Below are 17,336 nucleotides of genomic sequence, written 5' to 3'. Positions count from 1 at the left end.
CCTTTAACAACTAAAGGTTTACACTGGACAGCAATAACACTGCTAATTCTGCATCTGATAATTACCAACATAATAAATCAATCTTAACCTCAGAATATTAAACCAGGTCAGACCTGAATGTGTCAGACAGTTCATCCAGTAGATGGCTGAGGCACTGTAGTTTGGGGCTAGCTCTAATCATTTGTTCTATCTGTTCTATCTGTTAAGGTCCTGGTCTTGATGCTGAATAATAAGGACTCGTGACTTTGCCAGACAAACAGGTCGAACAGCAGCTTCTTTGAACCCAAACGGTCAGGTACAAATGCGTACACGTGTGTAATTACAAAAGTTTTATTTAATTATAAGAGACAACAAGACTGTAATATTGCAATGTATTTACAAAAGTAATGAAATTCAAACACTGTTTGGCACTCCTTGTCCACTGTCATAAAATACAGTTAGTATACTATTTTCCAGTGTGTCGGCTGTTCACATTCTGTTTCACTGTCGCCACAAAAGCGATTGTATGTAGTTTTCGGGTCAAAGCCCAGGATCTCTCTCTCCTCGTGGATCCTGAAGGAGAAGGTTGACACTGAGGTACCAATGAAATACCTGGGGAAGAAAAAGGAATTGCATGATAAATAAAACAAGCATACAACATTAACACGATTACACAACAGAACGAGAAATAGCCGTTATTTCAGGAATTGGCCATGTCATCACTGTGTAGGAGGACAGTGAATAGGTTGGCATGGTGTGGCAATCGGAAGCATGTGAACCTTGGCATGATTTTTTTCTAGTGGAAAGAATGTTCGGTCATGTGAATGAAATCTTTATACCTGTAAAGTGGAAATGTACAACTAGTCCCTTTAGAATGGAGGATGAAGTCTGATGAAAAACACGAGTCACATTCTACACCACATGTGTGAGAACCAAAAGTATACTTGGAGACACACCCTTAATGAATAAAGAAACTATGAAAACAGAAAAACTTCATGACCAAGAAATGTAATAGTTAAAATCAAGAGTGTTTCAGTAGTCCTGTATAATAAGGACTGTAATAGTTAAAATCAAGGGTGTTTCAGTAGTACTGTAAAATAAGGACTGTAATAGTTACAATCAAGGGTGATTCAGTAGTCCTGTATAATAAGGACTGGTAGCCATGGTAGCCAGGACTGTTGCCTCTGCTACTACTTCTGACTGTAACCTTTGCCATACCTCACCCCCCACACCCTCCAGGCAAATGTCGATCATGCATGCAACATTACCTAACATTTCGTTTGACTGGTCTGTAACTGCAGGTAGTATGACTTAACCTGCCCCATACCCAAGATGAATTGTCTAACTCATATGACCTACTACTTCATCTGGACTGGTAGCCAGGATTGTTGCCTCTGCTTCTACTTCTGACTGTAACCTCTGCCATACCTCACCCCCCACACCCTCCAGGCAAATGTCAATCATGCATGCAACATTACCTAACATTTAGTTTGACTGATCTGTCACCTGCCCCATACCCAAGATGAATTGTCTAATTCATATGACCTACTGCTTCTCCTACAAATAATTAAGTTTAATAACAACTCATACAATATAAGTTGTAAATAAACTGAAATCCTGGGAATGTCACAAAACGAGAACAAATACTGGATGTACCACATAGCCGCGTATAATATGACCACTCCATGAAGTGAGAATGGGCAAGAATTAAGATTTAAGTGAAATCAGATATTGTCCGTTCCAAGAAAAGTGTCATCTTGAATGATTATATTTGTGGCAACCGTAGACTAAAACGTTTTTTTTGTAATTCTTATTATGATTAAAATTTTAAGGAACTATAGTTTGTGGATGCGGCGGTTGCATATTGATGTGGGGTGTGTAGCGGTAGCTATAAGTTGCATTCTGTGATTTAGTGCTTCTTCACCAAGTTTTATTTAGATTGGTGAGGTCTAAGTATATATCATCCCCAAACTAATTTTTGAAAAAAGAAAACTTTGACAAACACCATATGACCGCCTGCCTGCGTGCAGCGGCAGTTATAAATACCAACAATAAAAACTTCATTAAGTAAAGATGCTGAACATGGTAAAACATCGCACCTGGCATGGGCACAAATCCACTGGTCAATGATGGCAACCCCACCATCTTTGAGGAGCTCCAGGTCCTCCCAGGTAGGCTCAAAGCGCACCATCTCTGGCAACATCTGCTTCAGCTTGGCCAAATCTGCCAAAACCAAAATGAGGTAAAATAATCCATTATTCAAATAACATCCATACCATAAAAAGAGAAATGCTTTTAAATACGTCCCTAACTAACAAGCTACATATACAGTAGAGTGTATAGTTCCTATTCACATGCATACATATAGCAACAAACAACTTTTATTCAAATTTGGAGAAACAAACTGGATTGACCTCTGAAGGGACCGGCATAGGTCATAAGAATATGCCATAGTCAATAATTCAATGATATTATACCTAGTTATAATTGTTACTTTTATTTGGATTTAACTAGCATGTTTACAGTTCCTGGGTGAATATACTCTTGGGCTGACCTGGGGAGTGAGGTGTGATATTAGACTCACCTTCCCCCCCCAGGTCGAGACAAAGAGCCCTTGCACCCATGGCCCATTTGAATAGACGGTAACACCCCTAAACTCAGCTTTTAAGAGCAAATCCTACAAGGAATAAATCAGATATGCTGAGGTGAAGTCCTGTGAGGGAGGATGGATCTGAAAGTCTCTGTCTCACAAGTGGTCGGCCGCCATTCTTCAAGAATAAACCTGGAGCTTGACTGACTAAAACCTAAGACTGAATCTTCAATATATGGTATAAATTATATTCCATCAATTGGAGGTCCTACCGAGATATTACTTCTTGGAATTTTGCTGAGATTTCAGTTCTGCTGTAAAGATCCTCTTTACCCCGTTTGACACAACACTTTGGTAAGTAAACTTACTTAATCTTGGGAAAATATGTGCCGTAGATCGTAGTAACAGTCTTGAGATTGGAATTCTCAGACGGAATTGAGTCTTTGCACTAGCAAGTTCATCGTGGGCAAGCTAAAGCTTAATTCGAGTGTGTGAGCCTTCAGCTCCATATTCACATCAGAGTGTTGAGTAATTCTCCCTTGGGAGAAACTACACTCTTGAGCCTGCTCTGTTTAGAGAGTAGCAGACATCTGATTCAACACAGTCTGAGCTGTGGGTTGGATCATTTGTGAAAATCTAGTTTCTGCCACGCTCAGATATTGTTCCCAAGAGGATAGAAAGTGTTGTGGTCATAAATGGGTGTTTGAAAAGGGATCTACAGCATTTTTAATATTTGAATTTAGAAATTGTTCTAGGTCAATTTGTAAATTATTTACATTAGATTGTGGAGATTCAGTTCTTGGATTTGACCAGTCATGATTCAAGACATAAGATGCTTTTAAGTCCAGATTTCACAATGCTTTTGATAAAGTCAGATGATAGACTGCTAAAATGTTTGTGTCTGTTCACACAATAGTTACAGTCAGCTCTCACGCATACCACTTAATTCACACTTCAGGTACAGCCGCGCCTGTAACCTTGATGGCCCATTAAGCTGAAGTGAGCCACACCAAAGCCACATAGCAAGACAGACTTTAAGCATTTGTTTTGCCTACACATTGATTTTCTTAACCCATGTTAAAATCATTGTATGAAGTGTTACAATTATGAATAATTGTAAGCATATTTTTAACGGAACAAAGTCTTCATCCTTAGTGTATGGGTTTAAGGTACATGGAAAATAAGATGTTTTTTTTTTTTTTTTTTTTCGGAAACCGTACGTGATCTCACAGCAGCAGACGACTGCTGTTAGATCAAAAGGGGGAGGAGTTGAGCTTCAGAGAGAATTGACCTTAATAAGATGATAACTGCAGAATGTGTTTTTCTCAAAACAGGTTTAGCTGCTGAATTTCTGACTTCATCAAATGATCCAGGAGCAATGAATGAATTAAGGAATGCCTTAAATGGTTTGGCATTCAAGTGCCATTGGAATCTGGATAAAAATGGATTTTATGAGATCATTTTGTAACTAACTAACTAACTGTAACTATGTAAGCAGATTGATTCCTTTCTCTTAGGAATGGACACATCTGTCTCCTGAACAAGCGAATGAATGTGTGTGTGTATGCCTGTAGGCTGGCCAGCCGTCGTATGAATGAATGAATGAACTTACAGGACTGTTTTTAACCTACATGTGACCACTGTCTTTATCTTCAGGTGAAATGGTTTTAATTTCTTTCAAATCCCTACTCTCCTTTTCTTTAGTTGGTTAGTATGCGTCTGTGGTTTTTACTGACATTTGCCTCTTCTTGAACACATGTTCAAACCTGCTTTCACACTCATTAGCATCCAAATGGCTAATCTGGGCGCAGACCTAGCTTTCTGCAGTCTTTCACACCCAATACCAAATGTCTATTGTCTGATGTGTTGAGTATGCTAACAGGCTTCCTGCCTCATGGAGATGTTGTCCAGTATTATCTTTTTCTGAGATCTCGTTGCAGACAGTTTTAGGAATATGGAGAATAGCGATGACAAAAAGGAAGCAGCATCTCGCCAAGGTGTCGAAAGGGGGACAATTCCAAAAAATCAACAGATGAAGGAACAGCAGAATCGTTTGAACTTCAAACAAACGCCATGCAGCATCTGGCCAGGACGTCGAAAGGGGGACAAACTCAGACCACAGCCAACACCCTCAGCCATCAACCCAGATCAACACCTCTGGAATCCACAGGACCACGGCAACACCTGAACCGATGACCACCACTCCCCAAGAAGAGATGACGGGGACACCTCAAAGAAATGGCAATCTCCTGATATGCTAAGAGATGCATAGGTGGAATGACCCCATAAGGAGCAAAGACCACAGGAGGGGAACAACTGAGACAAGCCAAGCGTCACAGACACACACACACACACTAACACAATAAAGTACGTCATGTACACCTCAGTAACCAGAGAGGAAATGTTTTAAGATGTTGTAACAATGTAATGTATCTCCCATAATCCGTTATCTTCTTTTTAATCTTAACATTTTCATTTTTGTTTAGTTCATTTTAGCTAGTTATCATGTGTCCTTAAGTTTTTCTTTGTTGTCATTGTTTTGATTTAATTTCCCTGCTGGTTACAATGTACGTGTACTTATTACTTCTGAGAGAATGCCACATTTATGAGACAGAGACTGAACAAAGCCACTCACTCAAGAAAAGGAAATAGTTAAATGATCTGATGTTTAAGACATACAGTCTTAAAAAGGGGGAATGAAGGGACCGGCATAGGTCATAAGAATATGCCATAGTCAATAATTCAATGATATTATACCTAGTTATAATTGTTACTTTTATTTGGATTTAACTAGCATGTTTACAGTTCCTGGGTGAATATACTCTTGGGCTGACCTGGGGAGTGAGGTGTGATATTAGACTCACCTTCCCCCCCCAGGTCGAGACAAAGAGCCCTTGCACCCATGGCCCATTTGAATAGACGGTAACACCCCTAAACTCAGCTTTTAAGAGCAAATCCTACAAGGAATAAATCAGATATGCTGAGGTGAAGTCCTGTGAGGGAGGATGGATCTGAAAGTCTCTGTCTCACAAGTGGTCGGCCGCCATTCTTCAAGAATAAACCTGGAGCTTGACTGACTAAAACCTAAGACTGAATCTTCAATATATGGTATAAATTATATTCCATCACCTCCAAAATGCAAACAGGAACTAAAACAATAGAATACCTTCTTCATCAGCATCCGTGGCAACAAAGAGCTTCTCTAGCGTGTGCTTCTTCATGAGACTACGGATTCTCTTCACAGCCCCTTTGAGGCTGGGGACATCTTCTCTGTGTCCCCAGATGAAATCTTTCCTTCGGAGATGGACAGCTAGATATGGCCCCCCCGTGGCACTGCCCTGCTTGGCCTGCATAGATTGTATGAAAGGTTTGTAAAAAGAAAAAAACGTGTTAATATTCTTCTTAAACTCTTAACAATGAAAACAACATCATTCTATTTATTGTAAATTATTTATTTAAATATTTCAAGTTATTGTATCTTATATAATTGTATAAAAGACCCTAGGTGCCTGTCACCTTAATACACAAGTTGCATGCTTGTAGGAGATGATGTATGTACCTTGCTAGTTTTTTGTGGAAAACAATAAATGCTCCGGTTCAGTGCCCACCACATCCTAGTCTAGATTAGATATGAACTGTGAACTGATAGAACTGTGATGATTCACATTCCTTCATTTCTCCTGTGTGATCCAGTTTCTGATATTCCAAATATTGAGTCAATGACGGAAAGCAGCTGTTGTTATGTTAACTGTTGTTATGTCTATATCCGTAGGTTTAACCCCACATCCGTATGTGTCCAGCATGATAGCCACAATGCTCATGCTGTAATTCACTAGAGGAAGTATTAAGTTACTAAGTTCAGCTATTGAACAGACTGTATCCTGATATCATCCACATGTTTACGTTGGTACCGTTTACACCACTATGAAGAGATAAAGAGGTACTGTACACTGAAATCTTTTTGAGCTGTAACCTAAATGATATGACTGTACTGTTATGTACTGTGAAACACATCAATGCTCATGTTCACAATATTGACAAAAACACTGTTTAAAAGCATCCAAGGCCAATGCTGACATGGAGACAACTGGTTGGTACATTTCTACATCATGAAATTTATATTTAAAAAAGCTAACGCCCCCTAATCATCCACTCTGATGTTTGGAATGTTAACGCCCCCCTCTCAGTCCCCTTGCTCAGTTTTTAGCATTTTTCAAATGTATGCAATGGGTGGCGTTAGGCTTAGAGCTGGGGGTACAGTTACACTTGCAGCTAATAGGGTCGGCATGTTAGCAGGAAATGTCCACTTTATATGGTTGCCATTATGTAGTTACTTCATCTAACCATAGGGTGTCGCCATTGTTCTTTATGTAACCTGATCACAATACCATATGTAAAGTTTGCTGCTGCTGCTGCTGCTGCTACAACAACAACAACAACAACAACAACAGCTCACAAGCCACCAATACTGAACATGCACAAAATGCACGTCAAACACAGCACAACCATAGGATAACATGAAATCAATAATGATAAAATGGCCACCTTCATAAGTCTCCAGTCCTCACTGTACACAGTATGATCTTTTTCATCTCTAGAGTTCAGGTACTTGGCTCTGAAATCATCTCCAATGATTCGAAGGTGTTTTGCAAACACCATACTTCGTCTTGTCTAGAGGAGAGGGTAAAAAAAGAAGAGCAGGGGCATGGATTAGACAACATTTGGGGGGATTTACAAATCTATTTAGGTGCATTTAAAGGTATTAAGAGGATTTGGAGAAGGTACCAATGGCAAAAATGTCTCAACAGATAAAACTACAGACAACCTGCAAGAATTAATATTAGAAAAGGAAACAGGCTAAGTAGTGATGATCTGAGAAGCTGTAAAAATTGTTGGATAACAATATATAGATAACAAGATAACATCCAGAATGTTAAATCCAGTCTTTTAGAAATATGGATATACTCAGAAGTATGCTTCTAAATTAACTTACATCCCAATAATCTTTTCCAGCATAGTGGTCATGGAGGACTGTTTCTGCTCTGTCCAGCATCACTGATCTGAAGTCAAATGAGAGAATCATTCCAACTTTTAACTCTTTACACACGGAACTGAAAAAAAAAAGATCTTAAAAAAATGCAGATGAAGTGAATGGTCAGTGTGTAAGCGACATAACAACCAATCTATAATGACATGTCAATGTCAGGTAACAACTTACGTTGCTGTAACATTCTTTTGCAGAAATGGGGCCAAGACGGACGCATGGCCCTGTGCAGACAAACAGGTGACGTTTATTCCTCGAGTCTCCTCATAGCCCCAAAACCAACCCCTATGGCACAGACCACAGAAGAAATCTCAAAGGACAAAGAGGCAGTAATTCTTTGAAGATGGAGAGGAAATATAACCATTTAAAATATCCATACCATTAACCTAGCAACATGAATGCTCAATCTCACAAACACTCTTGAATGACTTGGTCTTTCTGATTTCAAGTTTTGTACAGATATGGAAAGCTGACAGTTTAACACAAATGTGTTACAGAGAGAACCCATATTTGATTGGAGCTCTCATCAATATTCTTCCCAACTTCCCAACACACACTCTAGACACTTTCTTGTCTGTGCATTTTGATAGAAAAGTATTGCCATGCCACTATCAAAATGTGTCTGTGCAGTGGGCATGCTACATACATTGTAGTTCCAAGACGCATTTAGACATTCTCGTTGGAATTAGCAGATGATGGTATTGGAGGGTGGGTGTTACCTGTAGTACCCCTGCTTGTCTTTGGAGTACATGAAGCGCTCAATGCAGGGCCGCTCATCCACCTTCTCATCCCATTTCCCATCTGTCCATCCCTCTGCATAGTTCTGCAGTACAAACACCTGGTCTACGAAGGGCCCTCCTGACTCTGGGAATATGGAAAGACGGATCTCATCAATCTGACAAAAGTGTTGACAGAAAGAAACAACGTCACATATAGATTTTCTTGATTACAGGTAATTGTACTTATTTATCTATGCATATATTAACCGTATACAACTGCTACGACTTTCATTAGTTCACCCATCAGGATGCTTGATTTAGAACACTGATAATAAGCACGTTTGGCTTGGTAACTGCCTGTGGTCCTGGGATGCCTATAGTGGAGATCGCATGAGCGATGCCCACTGGCACTGGGATGCCTATAGTGGAGATTGCATGAGCGATGCCCACTGACACCCCCTGTGGATAAGGGGTGATGTGAGCTTAGAGCTACTGCTGAAATGGAGGAAAAATGGTTGGAGGTGAGATGCTTAGCTACGCCGGAGCACATGATGTAGGGAGAGGTAAGGCGGGTTCAAATCTCCTGAAATGTGGGACTGGGTTGAGTGATAGCTGTCAATCATTTGTTTAGGTAATTAGTTTAGAGAATAAAAACGAATAAAATAAAATAATATATAAACTAATGTTTAGTTAACTAGTTAGCTTAAAAAATATAATTAGACTGATGTAGATATTATAATTGTTTTAACCTGAAGATGTTGTGTGGTTGTTAGCTTTATTGCATATACGCAATGTTCCTCGATCCAGGAGAGAGGTTGTTGATATTTGAGCTCAACAGCCAATCAAACACACCCCTCCCTTCTGTGCTCCTGAAGCATCAATGGAGGATGAGCGCCCCTTGTTGGTGATTGGCTGGAACAGTGTATAGCTCATTTACAGAGCCAGGACTGTGCATGAACACCAGAGGTTTTTTGAGAGCACACACTGGACGGACAGACAGCCAGAGGAACTTGAGAACTTTGCTGAATTCAACAAAAAGTGGAATGGATAACAATCAAAGAGTGCACATTGAAGTAGCATCATGGCTTCTGTACTTATGCTTGTAAAGAAATATTAACTTGCTGTTGCAATAGCAGACTTGGTTGTACATAAGAGCAGTAAAAGTCCATAAAAATGGCGAAAACAGAGAGATGTGATCTCCGAGATGTAATTTGTGTATCACTCATATACCCCTAAAATGCCTTACACTGGATGCACACATTTGTCTACATTTGGCAGTGAGATCTGATACGAGGGGCTACTTTCTGAGCTAAAGTCTTGAGAATAAAATCATTTAGTTAAGCCATTACACATTTTTCACTCTCTATTTTCATTTCAGCATGGTCCATCCTGACAAAAAAGCGATTTCATTATTATCTCTGCTCTGTCGTGTTTGTACATGTTAGTGCATTACATTTAGCAGACGCTTTTGTCCAAAGCAACGTACAAGGGAGAGAACAGTCAAGCTACGAGCAATAGAGACCTAGTGTAACAATAAATACTATTTTACATAAGAAATAGAAAAAAAGTGCAGGAATGTAACTGCTGTAAGTGCAAGTGGTACTAGTAGAAGTGCAAGATGCAAATTGAGATTAAACTAATATCTCACCAGCGATGAACTCTTCATATTCTATGACAGGGACGTTGTCCTGAAGGCTGGTTACGCTGAAGAACTCTCCCCAGGGAATGCGCACTTGATGTATGTCAGGACTCTGCCAGTGGTAGAGGCGCCCCCAGGGTGGCAACACCAACACCCAGTCACCTTCTTTCCTGAGTGTTTTCACCAAAGATGCCATACGGATGTATACATCCCGTCGTAGGTTGAAACCCTCAGGGGGATTAACATCATATAGCAAATACCTAACAGTAATGAGAGAAGAGGATTTTGAGCGTAAAAGTACCACTAAAATGCTCCACCCAGGCACAGACTGGTATCACAGTTATGAGCCTCTGACTTTAATTTTCTACCAGATAATACATTACTTGAAATTACAACAATCCTGTACAGAGGATATTATATGTTGCCTACAGAATTGCTATAATATTTGAGTCAATACTAATATCTGAATTGAACGAGAGTTAATTAATTGGTTTTTGGGCTAATGCAGAATCTTGGACATCTTGTTGAAGTGCTACATAACGATAAAGCGATTTAATTTACAACGCTATGGGTGTATGTAATATTAGGCCTAATTTACGTAGGAGATGCTCGGGTAGGAATCTACAATGTACAATTAGCGTCCGAATGTTAAGAACAGCTGTACAGTGCAGCTGTAACTTACCGCAGATCTTTTGCAGTTGTCGATTGGCTAACAGAATTTCCGGCACGAAAAGCAAAATCCTCAGTTTCGGATGCAGCGATTGACACGACTGAAAACGACAATAAGGCGAGCCTAAAAACGTTACAATACACTATGCACAACCATAATAAGGCAAATGTAGGTCCTCCGCCGTCCGCCATTTCTTTCTAAGCCACGTACTTCCGGGAAAAGTAACACATGTTCAGATCAGACAAGCGTTAGTGGTTGCATGGCAACTTCAACAACTTGGTACAGGTCCACCATCCAATGTAATAGGCTTTTCAAAAAATAGAAAGGGTAGGCCTAGTGCATGGGCACGATGCTTAAGTTGATAGTCTTGCACGCGTCTTCAATTAGGCCACTTTCAAATACTGTATCACAAAAGCATATTACCTTGACATTTGACGGCATGGAAACCAACCTGGGCTACGTTAACTGGGGCTTGTTAAACAAAGCCTGGACATATTCTAGGTTTAAATTTTACATCGTGGCAAAAATGTGATAGTCTTATTAACATTTGGTAATGTTCACGAAAGCTTCCAGCGTTCTGCAGTATCGTTTAAAAACGCACGGGGGAGACGTGCGCTCACATGTTTGAGTAAAGCAGTATCATCTTGGAGAGCATCATGGGCGTGCTTAGTGTGTCTCTGTGTGAGAGAAGGTGAGTAACATTGATGGCCATTTAGGAGTGGAATCAGTACTGTAGCCACTCCCTGAGCCGTGGACCCCGCTGTCGCGACCGCTCCACTGCTTCACTGAGTGCCTGGAGAGCTGGGCGGGAGACGCGTCCTGGTTCATTCTAAGTGGAGAAATAGCCTTCAGTTTACGCCGGGGAAGGGATAAAGGAATCAAAACCCTAACTTTTTTTTCGAAGTGACATCTGGATCCTACATTTATTTTCAAGTGTGGATTGAAAGAAGGGGTCCTTTGTGCATACAATTAAGGTAAGTAACTTTATATTTTAAAGTTTGGTGTTGTCAGTCAATAGATGTTAAACATCAGTCTAGCCTGACATTTAAGTTGTAAGTTTGTAAGATCCAGTTTTCTAAAATGTTGCTTTTGTGCAGGCTGAATTGATAACTAACTAGGAGAGTAAAAAGCCCAGTGAAGCCAATTTTCAACATTAGGCAGGTAACACACTGTGCTGGCTGCTTAGAACCAGAATTTTGGAGAAAATAGTTTCGCCTAGTATCAAATAAGGCTATTCAATTGTGGAAATACCTCAGTTAGGTAGGGTACAGTAAATAAACAGGGACTTTATACCGATCTGTGCTACATCTGGATCACATAGCCTAACAGAGAAACTTCTTTGTCTGAGGCAAGCGTTTCTAAACAATTCAGTGGAAACTTTACTAAATCCACGCGGTGACAAGCGTATGGCTTTCTGCAGTAGGCTACATCGATGCCTACAATCAGGCAACACTTAATCTCTGATTATCAATAGCCTACTAGCCTGCACGACCTTTATACACAAGTGTAACAAAGGTAGCCTATCTACTGCAATTCCCTTTATACAACTAAGTTAGTTGGCTACCCTACCGTTGTTTCGAAGAGAACGGACAATCGTGTCCTATCTTGTATGATATTGCTGACCATACGTGTCGTTTTATGAGTGTTGAGCAAGACATAAACTGACAAATCAACAGACGAACAAGCAAGATGCACATGTGCTTTCATTGTGTATAACCATAACGGAATACGTAGGAGGACACACAAGTGGAAATACCCAACCTAAAGTTGGTATAGGCTACTGCTATGTTGTTGCAGTTTTATCAACAGTCAGACTTCAAAGTTACAACAAAAATGTATTAATGTGTAACGTTATGTCTCCGAGTGCCATCCGAGATGCCAGTTAGTCTAACATGCTCTTTAACGGGCTCGGACTGTAGACTTCTGTTTGGAAAGAGCTGTAGCCTGATAAAGATGTAGCAGTCACTGGGACGAGGCAACTCGCCTCACTTTTGCCGTTACCGGGAAAACGCATTGTTAAACTTAAGTACTCATGAAGACAGGAAAGACATTACTAAAATGTTACTGGATAAGAAATATTTAATTCGAAATGTACTACAGATTAGTCTACTTTTCCCAACTTAGGCGCCCGTGTGTCAGTCATGGGAAAAGATACGGGTAGCATTTGAATATTTTTCTCCAGGGAAATATGACCCAATTTGCATCCAACATAGAACTGCGGCTAATGTGGTTTAAATGGAAAGGGCTTGTTTATGTAGAATGCATTTGAATTTCGCCGCACCTCAATAGCCTTGCTCGCTTTTGGAAGCACATTTTGCGTACCCTAGGTCAGGAGCGACTGGCTTGATTGCCGTGTAGCCCATCCTTTCCCAGGAGAGTATGGGTTGTTCAGGCAAGAACATGTCTGCTTTTCCTTGCCACAGGGACTTTGATGCAAGGGAAACTCTACTCAGTAAAGTACACGCACAAGAAACACACAAATTGGGTTAGGCATGCATATTTAATGATTTTCTCTTCCCATATATTTCTCTGCATTTATCTGAATGACAAGGCATGTACTGAATTGCATGGGTGTTATCAAGTGTGCTCAAAGCAAAGCATAGGGGTGATGTTGATTTTTTGGAAACATTGTCTGTCTCAGCTTGCCCAATAGGCTGGGGAAAGTCCACCTGTGCAACCGCCTGAGTGTTTGCATAGTTTCAAAGGTAGCCACTCCACTATAGTGCCACACTGTCATTAAGCCACAGTCTATGGCAGGCATTGAAAGGGTACAATGTTAATACTGAAGTAAAATTAATGTTTTTATTTTTATGAAATATCTGATCTCCAACATCAGCAGATAACAGATTTTTGACTTGAGAAGGAATCTTTTTCTCAATTGCTTTTCACTTACATTTGCACTTTCACACAAAAGTATGGAAGGGGTAGTAGTACAAACATTCAAACATTCAGACATTCAAAGCGACAGTTTTGGTCTCAGTAGTGCAGTAGGAATTGTCTAAATGTATGGCTGATTTAATTTCACAAAATATGCTTGGCGAGACTGCTGTTCACAGTTTTGTTCTGTAGGCTGAGGAGGAAGATGAGTCAGAAGTGATTTTCAGCATTTTAAAATCACAGCCTAGGATGTCAAGAAGTTGCATATGGTATTATCATCAGTCAGCTTATGAACGAGCTCTGCTCACATGCTGAGTGGGGGTGACAAGGTTGGCTCTTTGTGGACTGAACTAGGATCTGTTTGAGGAAAGTATTTTGTTGTTTCTATGACCGTATCAAATATTTTTTGGCATTTCTAAATACGTTAGCTCTTACCCTGAGCAATGAAGAATATGTTTATCCTCTCTTTCACACCTCCATTTCTGGATGTGAAATTAGAAGTAAACATGACCGACATTCTTCTTCCAGTAATAGAACTCCACAAATCTAGTATTAGACGTCTTTGCCTTGCCCGACCTTTCTGAGTATCAAAACATTGTGAAGTCCTATCCCCTCCCATGTTGTGTCAAACTGCACAACAACCATCTCCTCAAATGTATCTTGTGCTGTGGGTATGGAACTGTTAGATGTGTTCGTGATCAAAAGTGTTCCCCATTAGAGAAGCCATTCATTGTGAGGAGGTAGAAGAACACAGGAGCGCATAGGGCATTGTGTTTCTAGTGGAGTGCTCTGCATAGGCAACGTGGGCCAGTGTGGGTTGCATCACGCTCTGGGCACATCCATCAGTGTGCCCACCCAACGCCCACTACAGGCTGCACACGAGGATGGCTCGCTCTGTGCAAAAGCACTTATAAAGCCCACGATGCACGTACATCCAGAAGGTACACACAGATGTAGTCAGTATTCTTTGAAATTTTCTCCTTTTCCAATTTGGACGCTCCATTGCCTATGGCACACTTAATTGGGTAACTCCATAGTTGCTACATCAGGTACATTCTGTGGTAATATCTGGCTGAATTGTTCGTCCAACCAGTTGGGCTTATTTTTGCCACCACAAAATTGCAAGTGTGCACATTTTCTTTCATTATATTTCCCATTTCAACACTGACACAGCTTGTATTCACTCTAGAAGCACAAAGGAACCTTTACATGAAAACATGACACAATAAAAAAATTAAAAAAAAGTCTTCCATGTCATATCTCCCAAGTGGTTACCGTGCACGATCATGTTCACAAGCACAGCCTATCACAGCACACCCACCAACTCTCCCCTTATGCATTCAAAATGCACATCTGCCTCCAGGAATGGTCACTAAGGTCCCAAGACGTCTGGCAAAACAGCCTGGCAATGCTAAGTGAGACGGCCCTCCTGGTGAGCTTGTCACGGAGAGTAGTGCACACCACACATCATTGCTCTCGTCCGACACCGGGAGGGGCCGGGAGTGTGTCTGTGGGGGCTGGGCTGGGCTGGGCTGGGCTGGGCTGGGCTGGGGGGGGGGGGGGGGGGGATTTAGCTCCATAGGGGTGAGTAATGGGTAAGCCCATGGATGGCCAACAGTCACTGTAAACATAGGCCCTGTACCAGGAGGAGCAAGGGGTGTGCAGGGATTAACCCAGTGCCCCCAAAATGTGCTCAAGTGTGGAGTTTTTAGTCTGATATGTCAGGTTGTGTCTTGCATTTTTGTGGCTGTGTACTGTCTCCTGCATTCTTGGGACTGACATATTGTCAAGTACGTTAACAAGAGCAAGCCTTTCAAAGCAAACTGTAAATCTTCTAAATATGTGGAGGTGAACAGCGAATCCCAAACTGATCCATCTTTGTACTGTACCTCCAGGCAGACAGGCAATCCAGGTGAGATCCGTTTATCACAATGATGTTGGACAGATGTCAGGCTACAAATGCAAAAGCTGTCATCCTAACTCTTAAGTGACCATATGATTACACTAGTCTGTGATGTTAAAACTGAGGTGGGCAGACTGCCTGTGCCCTTTTAAATGTCAATGTGTTTGACCTGGTGTACACACAGCCTTTAAGATTGTATCGCTGTGAAGGAATGCAGGAGTTAGTGTCTGACTTTTTGCCATTAGAATTTTTCACATATTATGGGGACAGTTTGGTGAACTTCAGTTCAGTTTTTGCCTGGTATAAACGACAAGGAATGTGTCTGCAGTCAAACAAAGTGAATGCTCTGCTTTTCAATGTTTTGAGATTTGGCAAATACAATACATTTGTATTATGTATATTTATTCCCACAATTTCTAATCACAGATGAAAGGTGCCAAAAGCACGTGAGGTGAGCCCCCTCCAACCCCCGTAGCTTTGCTCCTGTCCCATTGTCTTCCTCACTTACATGACTAGAGCAATGTGAGTTTAGTGGCAAGGGATTTTTCCAAGGTCCAAGGTCCATAAGTCAAGCCAAGCTGAGCTCACACTGTGCTGTGGAAAAGTCCATCTCCCAGGGGTTTACCTTGGCACTCAGACATGCAGTGTCTCAGCGCTTCAGGCTGAGCCAAGCCCCAAGATCCTGAAAAAAAAAAACTGGGCTGTAACTGTCTGAAGCCCCTGTCCTGCTACTCTATCCAGACTCCTCTTAATGCCCACGAGTTGTGGTGTTGTCATTTAGCCATGTGCAGCCAGCTTGGCTCTGCGCATGGGGATTTGCACATAATTACATCCTATAATGGACTTTAATGTCATTATTTTTTCACTGTCATGCACAGCAAAGGCAGAATGTTGCGTGCTTTATAACCCTGCTTTGCACGTGAGGCAGCAGTTATGGGTTACTGTTGTGTATTTGTATTTGTTGCATTTAGACTTTAATACCAAAACATTATCCTGAAGCTAAATCCATTCTCTGGTGTAAGGCAGAAACGGAAATCATTTGGATCAGATTGTTCTGTGAACTCTGACCCCACACCATTACATACAGTGCTATACAGTGTGTTTTATTCCTACACGGCCCTGGAGTAAGAGGCCACTCTTGTGTTTTGGAGTGTGTCCTGCCTTAGAACTCTCTTTTACGAGTGTGATGGAAAATCATACGTGGCACCATTCCAGGAAATCTAAATTATACATTTCTTTAGCTGCCTGTGCACCAAAGTCGAGGGGCAGTGGCAGGCTCTGAAGGTGAAAAAGTTCCATATTGTAATGCTGTCACGTAATGCTGTGTGACGTGACCACGGGGCATGCCCGCTATGTGTTCATCATTAATCTTCTCTGTGCGTGGGGAGAAGTCATTTGTTTTCAAATTTAAAAAAATGGCTCTGTAGTGATAATCAGGGGAATTATTATTTAGGCATACCTGTCTATGTTACTACACTTTAATGTTGTACATTTAATTAATAGAAGAGAACAAGATGTGAACTGTTGCCAATAACATCATGAATGTCAGCTGCTCATAGGCACAACCCATAGGCAAGAGTCATCATATGGTCTGTTCTTATGTGCTGAACTTATAGTGTCAAGTAAGATGAGAAACTCATTCTGTTAGCATGTGATCATCTAGGTCCTCAGTGCAATGATTGAGGTGAGCATGTACCAGATTACAGTAGTTAGATTGATATCAGCATGTATCATTCAGTTTCATTTTTCACCCATGTTGGCACATCCAGTGTTAGATTATTATTTATATGCATGTGGTGATCAATGGTAAATTACCCCAGTGTTGCTGAGGTTGTCTACCCTGGGTTGGAGGTGCCAGTGAAGCCAGTTCCAGCAGCTGAAGGCATAATGTTGGTTGAACTGTTTGGGGGTTGCG

General features: G+C 41.0%; 2 protein-coding genes across 9 annotated transcripts in view; one reads left to right on the top strand and one right to left on the bottom strand.

Moving 5' to 3' along the window:
- Positions 1-316: 316 nt before the first annotated feature.
- Positions 317-10,882, bottom strand: pofut2 (protein O-fucosyltransferase 2). Its single transcript, XM_012836317.3, has 9 exons — positions 10,654-10,882; positions 9,981-10,231; positions 8,333-8,477; positions 7,788-7,898; positions 7,563-7,629; positions 7,115-7,240; positions 5,736-5,916; positions 2,079-2,202; positions 317-591 (listed from the first exon to the last, which is right to left on the bottom strand). The coding sequence occupies exons 1-9, from the start codon at positions 10,830-10,832 to the stop codon at positions 438-440; spliced, it is 1,338 nt and encodes a 445-aa protein (XP_012691771.1). The 5' UTR covers positions 10,833-10,882; the 3' UTR covers positions 317-437.
- Positions 10,883-11,274: 392 nt separating this feature from the next.
- The window catches only part of myo1b (myosin IB), a 59,963-nt gene continuing 53,901 nt past the window's right edge, over positions 11,275-17,336 (top strand). For 4 of the 8 annotated variants that reach the window (XM_031559501.2, XM_031559489.2, XM_031559527.2 and 1 more), the window contains exon 1: positions 11,276-11,615. The gene's annotated coding sequence lies outside the window, so the exon portion shown is untranslated. Of the gene's footprint in view, positions 11,616-17,336 lie in introns of all 8 variants that reach the window. The other 4 variants (XM_012836466.3, XM_031559482.2, XM_031559535.2 and 1 more) reach the window with 2 other exon arrangements.

The sequence above is a fragment of the Clupea harengus genome, chromosome 2 (genome assembly GCF_900700415.2).
Source record: "Clupea harengus chromosome 2, Ch_v2.0.2, whole genome shotgun sequence".
NCBI lineage: Eukaryota > Metazoa > Chordata > Actinopteri > Clupeiformes > Clupeidae > Clupea > Clupea harengus.
This window is presented reverse-complemented; position numbering and strand designations above follow the sequence as displayed.